The sequence below is a fragment of the Lagenorhynchus albirostris genome, chromosome 2 (assembly GCF_949774975.1).
Source record: "Lagenorhynchus albirostris chromosome 2, mLagAlb1.1, whole genome shotgun sequence".
In the NCBI taxonomy this organism is placed as follows: Eukaryota; Metazoa; Chordata; class Mammalia; order Artiodactyla; family Delphinidae; genus Lagenorhynchus; species Lagenorhynchus albirostris.
The window spans coordinates 57,519,229-57,534,566 of NC_083096.1; the positions used below are offsets into that span (position 1 = coordinate 57,519,229).

Genomic DNA, 15,338 nt, shown 5'->3' on the forward strand with positions numbered 1-15,338 from the left:
AAGCCCACACGCCTAGAGCCCATGCTCTGCAACAGGAGAAGCCACTGCAATGAAGAGTAGCCTCCGCTGGCTGCATGGAAGACCCAACACAGCCAGAAATAAATAAATAAATAAATTTATATAAAAAAAAACTTGGGACCATGTCAGCAGCTGTTCCATCTGTAGGGAGACAGCGTAGATGTTCTCTTAAATGATCCTACTCTATTTATAGTCTTTTGGCACAGAATGTTCTGCTACCTCACTTGAGATTGTTCCTTTAGGACCAAGAGGAGGAGAAAGCAAAGCAAACCAGCAATCGCATTTGATTGTCTCCGGTCCTAAGGAGCTTGGGGCATGCTCGTTAAGGCATAGCACCTGATGGGGGCTCCAGCAGGGACTCCTACTCAAGGACACAGTAAAGGAAGTGAAGGCAATCAACCCAAGCAGTACTGAAGAAGACAGGATGGAAAGGACTTTTTTATTTTCCCAGATCTTCAGGCAACCTCACCAAGCAGGAGGTCGCATGCAGGTGAGTATGAAACTAAGAAAAATACAAGGCTTAAAAAGTATTGTGCATTATATTTCTTCAATCTCTGGTAGGCCAGGAGCCCAAGGTCAGTCTGGCAGGAAGCTGAGAGGACTGCCTGGTCCTGACAATCACACAATCTTCACAGTTTTGAGCATGTCTGACAGGACGTACGTGTCATCCCAGCCCTTTCCAGGCTTCCTCAGGGTTTGCTCCAAGGCCTGGGCCATTTCCAGCAGCTCTGGCGTGGCAAGTTTCCGCTCAGGGTGCGGCTGACAGAACAGGATCTCGTTTACTTCACCCTCAATTCGCCGGACATACAGGAGGGGGAACACCGCCTTGAGCCCAGCCAGCACTGAGTCCTTTAGCCCTAGGTCTCGGCACACGAGGTTGAGGATAAAGACACCTGTAGGGTGGGGAGGAAAGGGTCAGAATGACTGGTTCAGGGGACACGTTGGAGACAGGGTTCAGCTCTGAGGAATATAGCCATTCCTGCCCCAGGGAGGCTGGTGGACCAAAGAACACACCTACAGCGGCAGTGACTTTGCAGAGAACACACAGCATACAAAGGCAGGAAGAGAAAAGCGTGGGGAATGTGTGAACCATGAGAAAACTTCAAGCTAATTTCTTGCTCTTTTGTGCTGCTAACAAATGTTACCATTCTCCATGCTTCAGTTTCACAAAGGATTGCTTTGAGAAAGAAGTAATTAATACCCCCAAGTAAGAATGTAGCAATTCCACAGAGAGATTATGTACTTGACATATAAATCACATGCCTTCACTGGTGACAATTAAGGGTTCTAAATCAACTCTGTTCACCACAGTACCTTAGCCAAATCAAAATACCTGGGAGGCAGTGAACATAAGGATTAAGAGCTCCAGCTTTCAAATCACAAGGATCAGGGTTGGAGCCCTAGCTCTTATCTTGTGTCACCTTGGCAAGTCTCTACTTCAGTTTCCTCATCTGAAAACAGGCTGCTATGAAGATGAAATCACATACTGCCCAGTCCAGGGCACATGGGAAGAATTCAAATGGTCACTAGCGCCCCATGCTGGTGGGGATGTGAATTGCTACGACTACTTTGTAACTGTGTGGCAGCATCTACAAAAACTGAACATATGCATAATCTGTGATCCAGCAATTATAGCCCTACATCTATGTCCAACAGACCTGCACACACATTTAACCAAAAAGCATCTACTAGAACGTTAATGGCAACACTTCTTATAAAAGCCCCAAATAGGAAACAACCCAAATGCCAAAAGCAGAATGGAGAAATAAATTGTGTATCACTCAGTGTCAACACAACACTATGGGTGAATCTCACAAACATCATGCTGAGTGAAAGAAACAGAGAACATTCCGTATGGGCAAAACTAAGCTGTGCTGATAGAAGTGAAGACAGTGGTTATCCTTGAGAGGACAAGTTACTGAAAGGAGGTAAGAGGTGGACTTCTGGGGTACTGGAAATGTTTGGTGCTGGTAAATGAATATGTTCAATTTGGGGAAACCGATCAAGGTACACACTTATGATACATGCATTTTTCATTAAAAAGAAAAATTTCCTTAAAGGGCCCATCCCTTCTCCCTCCCCAACCTTCTGTTCTTCATACCTTCAGGAGTCAAGATGCTTTTGACCTTCTGCAGGAAAGGCTGGGCCACAAACGCTGGGGGTGGACAACTCATTCCCAGGGTTGGGTCCTTACTGTCCACATCAAACATTATGACATCGTAGTGACGTCGTGCTGGGAAAGAGAAGCAAACGAGTCTTTGTCTCTGCTGGATAAAATAACGCCATTTACATTCCTCCACCACATCTCCTCCGTGGTGGACACAGGTGGCTAAGTCAGAAGGATGGCATGGAGTATGCGGTTTGCTTATAAGGGCACTAATGTCACAGTCCAGAGGAGACACGTCATCAGCGTTCTGCCGTGAGTACTCCACGTCTAAGATGGAGCCTTCATCTCACCTTCTTCCTCCACATTTTAAAGCCCTTTCCACAGACACACATTACTGGGGTCCACTCCAGCAGGAGTACTGCTTGGTTAAGAGTCCATCTATACCAATGATTTTCAATCCTGACAGACCATTAGAGTCAAATGGGAAAATTCTAAAGATTCAGAGAACCTGGGCTCCACTCCTAATCAACAGAGTTAAAACCCTGGGGTGGTAAGGAACAGATGGGAGGGGAGATGGGAAGCCTCCGGTGTACTTTTCTTAAGCTCCCCAGGTGATTCGAAATATAGTCAGAGTTGAGAACCATTGATCTAGACAAAGCAGCTGCCTCTGCCTTTAAGGGCTGACCCTGCAAATGGTAACTTTAACTGAACTCTGGAAACAGCATATGTTGCCTCCTAGGAGAAAGTGTTCTCAATTAAAGTTAGCATATCTTTTCTAGCTGCTTGAACAATTACTGGCTCAAGAAAGAACTGATTTTGCTCAATGAGTGAGAAAGAACTGACCATGAATCTGATCCACTCCTTACTATAATGTTAGTTTTTACAAGGGGTAGGCCTGCGATACTAATGATGTGTTTTGGGCAAACTTCGAGACAGTGTTAATGATTATTCAATACGTATTTACTTAGGACTACAGCATGTCCATCACTGTTCACAGCACAGATCTGATTTTGGTTTCTTCAAGAGCAGAACATGTTGGCTCATCAAAGTCCAAGGACAACCAAGGCCCACATTTGTGGCACTGAGCCCTCCAACAATCCGAAAGGTTGTTGTTAAGACGAAGGCCAGGGCTGTTCAAAAATGACTTAGAGGTAATAACAACAGCAGCACATCATGGATTGAGTACCTACCATGTGCCTGGCACTGTTTTATGTGCTTCACATGTATCAGCCCTGGGCCCCCAGACTGGTCCCAGCCTCAGAGAGTGAACCTGTGAAACTCTGATAGAGTTAAGTTCAGTTTGCTATTACATAAGACAGCATCTGTCCATTCCAGCACCAAAACACTTACCCCAGGCAACCCGTTTTGCCACACCCTTCCTGGAAGATACTCTAACCCAGCGAGAACCAGAGCATCTATTATAGAATGAGCAGACCTGGAAGGGTGTGTGGTCTGGGCTCCCCAGGTTCACGTAGGACTGAACCAACCTAACTGAATTCTCCCTGAGGGGCTCATGTTCTTCAAAGCATCAGTCATCAGAAGCCTACATATTAAGCTGCAGAAGGATCAGGGGAGCTGTTGTAAAACATTAATATGCCTTTTGTCCAAGTCTGGGATACAAATTATTATAGCAAAATGGAGCCTTAATTCCAGTAGCAGCAAGGCTACTGGAATTCCCACTAACACCTGCATCATGGTTTAACCTCAGCACTACTGACATTTGGGCTAGATAATTCTTTATCATCAGTGGCTGTCCTATGCATTGTAGGATGTTGATCTTGGTCTCTACCCACTAGATGCCAGAAACACCCGTACCTAATGGTTACAACAAAAAAGTGCCTGCGGACATTGTCCCTGAGGTTTAGAACCACTCATCTACATGAATGCTGTTTTGCTGTTTCTGGCTTCACCTCTAGCTGAAAGATTTACAAAACAACTTCCCAACACACCCCCCCAACGTGCCTTCCCCTTTTCCTCACTCAGATACAGATTCTGGGTTTCTTGGGATGATGAGAAAGTGGCAAGGTTACAGGGTCAGAAGAGATTCAGAAGGGAAGCCCACTCGTTTGTTAGCGTCATTAGGGCAGGAAACGGTCTGTTTTGCTTGTTGCCATAGCCCAACCCCTAAGAGTACTGAGCATGTGGTTGACACTCTATATTTACTGAATAACTATCAACAAATGAATGAACAAACGAACTGGGATGATGCGGATGCTGCCCTCTCAGAGATGAGTTCTAGAGGCCCTTGCAGGCCTGACAACCTTGGATCAATCCTCCCTCAACACCCCTCCAAATTCTCCAATAGCAGTACCTTCTTCTTCTGCCAGGCTGGTAATATAGTCCAGGCCATCTGCGATGTGGACCTTCATACGGTCGCTCTGGGAGAAGCCAAACCACTGAGTGGCCACTTGCAACATGGAGGGGTCGATCTCCACAGCATCGATGCAGGACTTTGGGAAATGATCGTGGACAAAAAGGGGGAGGCTGCCCCCACCCAGGCCTACCACCAACAATCCCAGTGGGGTTTCTGTAATAAAGAATAAAAGCATCGTTTTACTACCTGCTCACTGTAAAGTTTTGTACCACACTTGGGGAGGGCGAAAGAGGGAGTCAGATTGTTGGTGCTGCCCAGGGGAAACAAGATTTAGAGACCTGGCCTCCCTTGTCTCTGTCTAGAAACTCGGGAGTCAATTTAACATCTGAAAACTCAACCCTGGCCTCACAATCCTTCCTCTACTAGATCCAGAAGATGAACCAGTGTATTATTATTATGGCCCCTTAAAGATCCCAAAGCACTCAGCTGACATTACAGCAATAACCCCCACCATAAGCATTATTAAACCCCCCTAGGAAACGGGAGGGACAATGGCCAACATCTTGTTTATGGTCACAGGGAATGTAGATGTGATGCCCTCTGCTCAGCTTTCAACTCAAAGGACACACTGCCTTCTCAGACACAGCCACCAAGTGAGGGCAATCCACCCAAGTTCCAGAAACCACAGGAAAACAAAGGCCCAAATCCTACACACAAGCACAGAAAAACCACAGCAACCACAGGGGATGAAAGGAAGGTAAGAAAAAAGAAAGAATCACCAAAAGGAGACAGACCCTGAGGATTAAATGGAAGACCTGAGACTCTAGGGACATACATCAACACCAAGATAGATCAAATGTACAGCGTGTTCCAGTAAGACATACTTAGGGACTTTGGGTGAAGACAGTTACAAGAGTAGAGAGAATCATGAACATTTTTGCTACTGTGGTCAGATCCAAACCTATTATTAGTGATAAGGCTATGACTGTACTATCTATACTATGTTGTTTTTTTTTTTTAAGTAGAAATTCAAGATAGAATTACATCTAGTACTCAAATAATGCATCACTGAAAAGCCAGAAATTCTCCTAAAGTGCACAGGTATATTTCTCCGGAGATGTGATTTTTAAATATTCCATCTTGTTACATGGGTAAATGCATGTGCAAAAATTCATCAAGCTGAACAACTTAAGATCTGTATACTTTACAGATCTCATTGAATGTATTTTATACATTAACTTTTTAAACTGAGTATAGTTTATTTACACTGATTTTTTAAATAAATGAATAGAGGAAAAAAATTTAGGTATCAGCACATGTAGGTGTTTCAAACAATTTGAGTTTGAAGGAAAAGTTATTTGGATGTTCATGAATGTAGAAGATGGTTGGGAATAAGAAAGACATGACTATATGTGCATCTGTTGGTCTATAATCATGGTTCTTAAACTACAAGGCAGCTGACACTGATTACCTCTGTAATCTTACATGTTCCCTCCTGTGGAAGGCAGTGGTGACCCCCTCACCTAGGAGCAGCTCCGGGTTTCTCAGCAGGGCAAGGCCAGCAATCATGGCTTTATGGTGTTCACAGCACAGGTAACTCTTATCAATGGACTGCCCCGGAGCTGCAGGGAGGTCTTCTGGAGTATCAGCAGGCCGCTGCTTCTTCCTGTCCTTTTTCCGCTTCTTCTGGGCTAGATCACAGACAGAGATGAATGAAGTCATATGCGTGGTACACTACTCCTTGGAAAGTAAGGCACACCAGCAGCAGTATGCTGCAACTGGTTTGATGAGACTCGAGAACCCAATTGTGAAATATGCAGGAATTTTGTGAACTGGTTGACATGTTGGTGGCTTGAAATCTGGCCATGGTGGCCATTTTTATGCCACAGAAATTGGCAAACAGTGCATATCATGGCTTTTTTCCCCAAAGAGACGGTTGTTAAATATTTAACATACACCAGAGAGTCAGAAAAGGGAAGTGGCAAAGAAACACCCCAAAACTCAGAACATTGGGAAAACTCAAGTGAGGAGTACTAGTACCTCTCCTCTGGGAAATATAAAGCCACTAACAGGTGAGAAGTTTATTCATCAGTTCTTTTAGGGGAAAAAGGACTTAGTTTCCAACTACCTCCTCTATGCCAATTACTATACTAGGACTTTTACTCTTGTAGCTTTGAAACAACCCTATATCAATGCTCTTATTCTAATTCTTGGCAGATGGAAAGACTGAAGATCTGAAGAGTTATTAATTAGGCCCAAATCAGTAGGCAGTGCAGCCAGGATTTGAACCTGGGACTACCTGTCTGCAGTAGAAAGCTATCACCTTTCTACTACATCACACAGACAGTAATTCATACCACCCCATTGGACAAGGACATCACAAATGTTCACAGAAGGGGGGAAATCGTACAAAAGGCCCCTCTACTCTCCCTCTACCTACTCCCTCAACTGCTCCAGGAGAGAGTGAACAGATGGCTCTGGGGTTTCCCTAGGGACCAGCTGCACCATTGGGCACTGTAATGTAAGTGGCAGCATGCTTTTCAGAGATGTTAAATTGCTTTTTAACACATTCTTCTTCTTGCTCACCAATACTTCCATGAGGGAAATCATTCCCCTAAGAATTAAGTGATACTAAGAAGGCTTGGTAACAGTGGGGAAAAAACCAAAACCCAAATTGGAGGGCAAAATGTTCTTTGAAGCACTTTTACTGAGCTCTCAGTGAGATGAAACTGAACCAACCTGCAGCCCAAGTGACCCAATGACAGCACAGGAACCCAACAAATACGGGTGCACATGACCAGGGGACACCCCTCAAGAGGAGACCATCCTGCTGAGAATAACCTGATCCTGAGCTGTGGGCAAACCCATGACCTCATGAGGTTGTGAATTCTCTCTTTTCACCCTCCTTCCAGATGGCCTTGCCAACAGGACAGCATCATCAGGCAAAGGGAATGACCGGCAATCAGGAGAGCCGATTTCAGATTCCAAGCCTGACTCTGTGTGCCTCTAAAGGGAAGTTATACTGGAGAAGCGGTAGGGAGGAATATTTTTCTACTCTATACATGTGATCTGTGATTGATTACAATGAGTAAGTATTACTTTTATAATACAAACATATAATGCCCCAAGAAAATAAACAAACGATTGCTCTCCCCATTAGTGGGTGTTTCTGAGCAGCACCTGGGAGACCACTTAAAAGAGAACATGGTGGGGGGCTTCCCTGGTGGCACAGTGGTTAAGAATCCGCCTGCCGATGCAGGGGACACGGGTTTGATCCCTGGTCCGGGAAGATCCCACATGCCGCGGAGCAACTAAGCCCATGCGCCACAACTACTGAGCCTGCGCTCTAGAGCCCGCGCGCCTAAAGCCCGTGCTCTGCATCGAGAGGCCACCGCAATGCGAAGCCCAGGCACCACAACGAAGAGTAGCCCCCGCTCACCACAGCTAGAGAAAGCCCACGCACAGCAACAAAGACCCAACACAGCCAAAAATAATAAATAAATTAATCAATTTTAAAAAAGAGAGAACATGGTAGAGATCTACCCTGTTGACGCCTGTAGCCACGCGCCACTTGTGGCCATTTAAATTTAAATGTAAGTTCATCAGAATTAAAAAAGATTAAAGATTCAGTTCCTTAGTCACACCGGCCATGTTCCTAGTGCTCGGTAGCCACATATGGTTCATGGCTGCCACCCTGGGCGGCTAACTGGGTATTAAACATTTCCTTCACTGCAGAAAGTTCTACCAGACTAGGTGACCTCTAGGGCACCCACCAACTGTACAACCCTCTAAAACAGGTGCTAGGAGGTGGCCCCATGGAGGAGGGCAGGCCTACTGAATTAACATACAGACGTATATGGAGCAACTTGTAAAACACGTGGTCTTTGAACTGCAGGCATTAAAGTGATTATCACATTTGTCTGGTAAACCACCACCCCGGCTCCTTATCACTGCAGAGTCAGGCTTTGCTCAAGAACAGAACATCGACCTCCCTTCTGTTCATCGCCACTCACACCCTAAGAGCCCAGATGATAAGAGGACAACCCACAGAGCCGTGTGCCTCTGGTCACAGGTATCCGGGTCTGTCCTACAGCTCCGCCAAGCTCCCAGGTCTTTCTGACCACCCCAAATTGTCCATACCACATCCACGTGGGCCCCACCACTGTGCCCACGACGCCTCACCTCTGTGAGACACATCCTTCAGCAGCCTGGCTTCTGACTGCACCACGTTCCTGTTGCTGAGGAAGATCAGCCGCCGAAAGTAGCGCTTGTCATCCCCCTGCACATCCTCGATGACGTAGTCACCACTCAAAGGGCTGCAGTCCTGGTGCTGAACAGTCCGGACCCCGATGTCCCCACCAACAGACAGGAAGGGTACCTGAAGGAAGAGCAGAGATGTGGTGAAAACACCAGCTCAACTGAGAAATACGAGAAATTATAATCCCTTCCCTTTGTGTGTATGTGAAGAATCCCCACACCAAGGTTCTGAGCAGGAACAACTCCGAAGATTTGCCATTTTGTTAAAGTATTCTTCTGGGGCGTTTGACTAGATCTCAAAAGGTTTAACTGACCTTTTTGAAAACCAACTGAACAACTAAAGATTCCCCAAACATTCGTGAAATGCAGTTGGTGCTCCACAAGAAAAATATGAGTTTCTCAACAGTAATCCTTAAAAGGACTTTCAACAGTCCAAGACAATGAAAGCTAGAAGGAAGCCTCATGAAGGGACTAGAATCATGAGAGAAGGAATCTGAATAGGGATAAAGATATCAAAATCCATGGGGAAAGTAACCACTCCAAATTTGGCGAAGTGTCTCCCTTCCCCTAGTTATTCTCAACTTTTTTCTGCATTCTTCTAAACAGAAGAAAAAATTAGGAGGAAAAAATACATTTTCCTCTAAACTTTTCCACTCCCTTCCCAACCTTCACATTTATTTATTTTTAAAGAGTTACAAGAGTATTTAATAATCATGAGGGACTCCTGACTTTGCGGAGATGTAGGCACTGTTGAGAGAAAGTCACAAACGAGCCTCCCCACAGGATCTGGGTCTCTCTGATGGGACACCAACCCCAAAGTCTTCCAGAAAGCATCAAATACATATTCATCTGTAAGCACAAGCCAGCCTAGTGGGCAGAACCACAGGCTGGGAACCCAGGAGCCTTGGTTCTTCTTTTCAGTTCTGTTACTACAGCATCAAGCTTCCAGGTACCTTGTCTTTCCCACCTATCAAGAAGGATAAACTCCTTTCTATAAAGCCCTTGCAATAAAGTCACCTATCAATTACCCTGTCTTGTGAGCAGGATAGTACAAGACAGATGGTGTCAACTGGTAATACCATATCACCGTTTTGGCAGAGACCTTCAGTTTCCTTCCCAGTGGAACATCAGACCAGCAATGTTAATATCCTGAAAATTAAGCTGAGCTGTTTTGGCCCTTTCCCATTCTACCTCACATAATGATGGTTCTAAGAAGCAAAACGGCCAAGGAAATCCTGCACAAAGTGAGTTAGGAGAAATACAGCCTGAGTAAGCTGCAGTGTGCAGAGCTGGAGCCTGCAGGGTGGAGAGCACTTCCTTCATGCCATCCGAGTGGCCCCACAGGCACAGATGCTACTGGGGTTCTCAATAAGGGCAACCGCTCACCTTCCACTCACTGCCTGGGACATAACTTCTGCTCACTTAGCTCTCAGCTGCTGACATGCCCTCCAGGAACAGACTAGGGTCACAGACCCTAGTCCTAGCTTCTGCCAAGATACCCTCTGCCTTCCTGGCTACTAATATGACTTCTCCAGAGACCCTGAAAGCTGCTACCAAAGCTTTGTTACCTGCTGCTGGGCGGGCATCCCGGCCGGGGCCAGCTCCATGACTCTGGCTGACAGCTCGGCCTGGATGCTGTCCATGCCTTCGTACTGCTGACCTCGGTGAAGGGCCACTGTGATCAGCCTCCTGAAGCCCGCACTGGCTGCCAGCTGCTTCCGGCCCTCCTCCATGCCAAAGAGCCACTCGGTCTCCCGACCCTGGGGGACTAGAAAGAGGCATTTGTTGACAGGGAGTCCTGGGAAAAGTTCAAGCCCACAACCAATACGCCCTACGTGGCAGAGAGCCAGCCCCTACCCAAGCCCAGCAACCCTTCCAACTGTGACCTACTGAGGGGCTATCAATCCCCAGTCAACAATGTCCACAGCAAAGCGGCCATCAGACCCATGGCAGGACCCAGCGTGGAAAAGTGTCAGCGTGTATGTAAGGGGAGGGAGGCAAGTACCTAGTGCAAGAAAAATAGCAATAATGCTAACACTTCTTAATGCCAGGCATTATTACAAGCAGTTCACAAACAGAAACTAATCAAATCCTCACAACAGCCCAAGATGCAGGGAGTATTATTATTATTCCCATTTTATAAATGAGGAAATTAAGACACAGAAGTTACATTATTTGCCCAAGTTCACAGAGCTCGTAACTGGCGAAGCTAGGGCTCAACCCCAGGCAGTCCAGCCCCAGACTCCATGCTTGTATCCTCTGTGCTATTAGTTCTAACAGGTGCACAGTTAGGATAAGGCAATACTTGGAAAAATGGATTCAATGTCAGGGAACAAATTACGAGCATGATGTATCACCACCTCACGTTTGTCTAGAATATTCTACTTTTGAAAGCATTTCCTCATACTACCTTTTTTGATCATTACTAAGGTGAATCTGGTATCATTTACCCCTTTCAATAATAACACTAACATCTGTAAAACTTATCATGTGCCAGGCACCATTCAAAGAGCTTTTACACTTCTCACAATTACACAGTTAAGATCTCACTTTCTAGATGAAGAAACAGAGGCACAGAGAGAACACTAACTTGTCCAATACCACCAGGAAGCGACTGAGCCAGGACTGGAAACAAAATAGTCTGGTTCCAGAGCTCACTTTTTTAGCTACTACTCTGTACTGCCTCTGAATTCAGCAGAGATGCACAGAAACTTCCCCAGGTCACACAGCTTACGGGCTACAAGGCTGGGACTCCCGGTTGCTTCCACTACTCCTTGTTACAAAGTGACTAAATAACATCTCTACAAATGCGTGACCTGCCTAAATGTATCTATATTACTTCAGGCCTTTGCAATGGAAGATGAGAAGAAATAAACCTCAAATCCAAGCAGGCAGCTCCCCCTTCCTCATGCCTTGGCCAGTCTAACCTCTTCAAGCACCGCCCCCTGCAAGATAAAACCAGCCAAGGCATACCCATCCGCCAAAGCCCCAGCCCCAGCCCCTGCAAGCCAGCCCCCTCCAGGGAAGAGAGGGAGCAATCCCAACTCACTGATGAAAATGGCAAAATGACTGTCCCGCGATGGTTTCACAGTGGGGCTGTCCACCACGTGGAGGGTGTAGCGTGGCTCCCCCGTGTCCCCACTGCACAAGTCCAGAGACACACTCCCCAGCCCGGCCTTGCGGTACAGCTGGCTGCACAGCCAGGCATACTGCTGCCGCTCCCGCACCGCCTCAGCCAGCCGCTCGGCACTCTCCAGCCGCACAGGCTTGCCCTGCTCCTGAGCACACAGCTCAAAGATCTGAAGGGCAGAGCCAGGGACCGGCCTGAACTTGGTCATGATGAAGGCAAAGACAGGCAAGGAGAACCGAGGCTCTGCTTCCAACAGCTGGTCTTGGCTGTTGGCCACCTGGTGCACCCTCACCATCCACCCCTCCCGAGAGAAGTGACCCACTGCTTTCTTCAGGACGTGAGCCTGAGCCAGGGAGATGCAGAGGTAGCGACCGCCCACCTGCAGGACACGGCCAACCTCAGCCAGCATCCTGTCCACCTGCTGCAGGGTCTTCTCCTCCTCATCTGTCAGGACTGCGTCCAGGGTGCCCTTGTCCAACACCACCTGGAATGAGGCGTCGGGAAACTCCATCTCTGTCATGTCCATCTTCAAGAAGCTCATCTGGGGCCGTCGGCTGGCATTGCGTTCTTTCATTTGCTTGATGACGATCTCACTGATGTCAATGTTCACTATATCCTGATAGCCCACGTCATACAGCTGCTCGCTTAGCTCTGAGTTTCCACACCCAATCACCAGCACCTAGCGGGGGGAAAGAAAACAAGATGGAGGTGATCAAGGCAAAGGAATGAGCTTCAGACACTTCAAGGAATCAAGTCTCACCCTGGCTGCTGTATGTTTTCAGAGGGCGAAGATGCTATGCCATGAGAGAGCACCATTACAAAGTGGATTCTAGGCTCCATCTTGAAACACCACTGATTAGAAGAACTCACTAGTAACAAACCACATTCCCCTATAACAATGCAAGTTATGCAGAAACAAACTAACCGGGGTTGTTCTTTTCTCTGAATCAAGCGTTTATTAATCAACTGCAGGAACAAACTAATCATGGTTGTTCTTTTCTCTTAATCAAGAATTTATTATTTAAGAATTGATAGGAAGTCACAGAATCCAAATACAGTAGTTATAACTGAAATCTCCTATTTGTTTTACTGTTGAAAACCTAGGTCTGGCATAATCCTATTCCACTCATGCCTTTGGCTCCAACTCACGATATTCTGCTATTTTCTGAAGCCAAACTTAAAACACAGGTTGCTGCCTCCCTCTCTGTGGAGGAATCTCCCATTGATCCTTCAAAATTCTGCCCTGATATCACCATCTCTGGAAAAGCATCGTACAATGACAAGTGCATAAGCTTTGGAGCTAGGTGGATCTAAGTTTAAATCCCCACACGACCACTTACTACATGTACGATCTTGGGCAAGAAACTGGCTCTCAGAGCCTCAGTTTCCTCACCTGTAGAATTCGTGTATTACCACTCACCTCAAGGTTTATTATGAGAACTCAATGACTGAGCAAACACACACACACACACACACACACACACACACACACACACACACAGCATAAGGTTTGACTCTTAAAGCTTCCTCCTCAAATCTTCATTTTCTACCCTTCTTCCTTCCCTACTTCCACCTCTATCAAACCTCCTATTACTGTACTTGGCACTTTTCACTTCTGGAACTTGCCCAGGATTTATATGTTAATGCTCGTGTGGCTTAAGGGCTGAACACAGTGCCTGAAAGTCAGTGGGCCCACAACAACTATTTGATAACAGATTCATTTATCAGTAAAGCCACGGGTGCTGCCAGCACCCGTGCCAGGATGCACAGTGACAGAAAAGCACACTATCCTCACTAGGAGTAGATGTCTAGGTTGCACTACTAAAGAAGTGAGGTTATTCTTAATAACCTCACTCATTCTTCCAGTGAGGTTACTAATTCAAGAAATGATCTGGGGGTGGAAGCTCTGTTATCTGAAAACCTTTAAAAGGATATTTTGTAATTACCGTTTAGCTAGAATGTTGCATGGAATCCTGAAAATATGGGCCTGTTTAGGGCCCCCCACGCCTGTCACCGTCTACCAAGTGCAGGATTTCTGTTATCAGTTCCTACTTTCCAGGGCACACACAGGGCTGCCAGGCCGCGCTTACCTTTTCCCTGGGCTTGATATATTTGTGCAGCAACCCGCACAGTTCCAGGTAGGTTCCATACCACTCGAAAGCTTTCTTTCCCCGCTGCTGGAAGAACTTCTCCCAATAGTCAATGGAGCCAAACTCCTTAGGGCTTTTAGGTAAGAGATTCATATTCCCACTGCTCGAGCTGCGTCTTCAAGACTCTCCTACTCCCTGTGCGGTACCATCCGAGGGGTTTCCCCACGCGCTGGTTCTGGAACACCGCAGCGGGAATTCTTTCCACGGACAAACAGCCACATTGACTTGTCCCTCACTCAAAACCCAAAGAGATGATCCTTACACGCCCACCGGACACGTAAGGCACTGAACCTAATAAACGCTCACCCCCCTATTCCATCTCAAAGCCCCAGACTCATGTGGGGAGGCCCTCACACTTTTTCTGAGCTCGGTTTCAGAACCGGCAATTATATCCGGGTGCGAGGCTTCGCGATTGGTTGGCTGGCCACACCATCTCAGCAGCTCATTGGTCAGTGATTTTCGTCCTGGCACGTCACTGGCTGCAACGCGCTCGCCTCACGCCGGCGGCTTCGTCGCAGGCGCCGCGCTTTTATTTACGTGAGCCGGAGCGGAGCGGAGCGGGGCGGCGCTAAGGGCCGGAGGCAGGGCGGGAGCTGGGCTGTCCCGGTCCCAGGCTTACGTCGGAGCACCGAGCGGGGGCAGCCTTCTCAACTCTGGGCTTTCGGCCTTGGAAGAGAGCTCCCGGGTCCCAGGCTGTTTGTTCCTTTCGTCTCTGAGCTCCCATTCTGATCACGAGCCACATAAGGTCTGAACGCTGACGGCGGTGGGCACACTGGAGGAGGGGGGCCTCGGAAAAGGAAAACTTGTAGATTAGAAGGAAGTGAGGCAAGGGATGAGTAGAGCCAGTCCATCGCAGAAGAAAGCTGCCCAACCCAGCTCTATCTTCTGCATCTCCCGCCCCACCCCCGCCTTACTTTAACCACTTTACTTGTACAATTCAGGTTTAATTTGGAGGAAAGTAGCACTTAGCTGTGCTCAGCTTTCAGGATCTTAGTTTCCCGAGCAGGGATTTAAGCTGGGACCCCAGCAGTGAGAGCGCCTAGTCCTAACCACTGGACTGCCAGAGAATTCCCAGGGTTTCACTGTTAATAATTAACAACATGGAAATTCAGGGGAAAAGAATAACAACCAGTTATTCAGAAGTGCGTCCTCTCCCTCTTCCTCCTTGCCTCAAAGCACAGTGTGCAAAACTTAAGGCTCATTTTGGTAATTGGCCTCCTCAGGTTGTCATTTGGATGTCATCTGAAAGTAGTACTTGGGACTTCCCTGGTGGTGCAGTGGTTAAGAAGCCGCCTGCCAATGCAGGGGACACGGGTTCGAGCCCTGGTCTGGGAAGATCCCACATGCCGGGGAACAACTAAG

General features: G+C 47.1%; 1 protein-coding gene across 1 annotated transcript; it reads right to left on the minus strand.

The window, feature by feature from the left end:
- Positions 1–426: 426 nt before the first annotated feature.
- Positions 427–14,357, minus strand: METTL13 (methyltransferase 13, eEF1A N-terminus and K55). Its single transcript, XM_060142189.1, has 8 exons — positions 13,917–14,357; positions 11,746–12,505; positions 10,265–10,464; positions 8,622–8,817; positions 5,963–6,130; positions 4,437–4,652; positions 2,120–2,251; positions 427–911 (listed from the first exon to the last, which is right to left on the minus strand). The coding sequence occupies exons 1-8, from the start codon at positions 14,067–14,069 to the stop codon at positions 637–639; spliced, it is 2,100 nt and encodes a 699-aa protein (XP_059998172.1). The 5' UTR covers positions 14,070–14,357; the 3' UTR covers positions 427–636.
- Positions 14,358–15,338: the final 981 nt, after the last annotated feature.

Bases quoted from the DNA above. Each gene is read 5' to 3' on its own strand.
- METTL13 (XM_060142189.1), bottom strand. From the start codon at position 14,069: ATGAATCTCTTACCTAAAAGCCCTAAGGAGTTTGGCTCCATTGACTAT. The intron at 8,818-10,264 runs GTAACAAAGCTT...CTCTTCCTTCAG, and splicing joins GGATGCCCGCCCAGCAGCAG to GTACCCTTCCTGTCTGTTGG. The intron at 6,131-8,621 runs GTGAGGCGTCGT...TCTGTGATCTAG, and splicing joins GAAGGATGTGTCTCACAGAG to CCCAGAAGAAGCGGAAAAAG.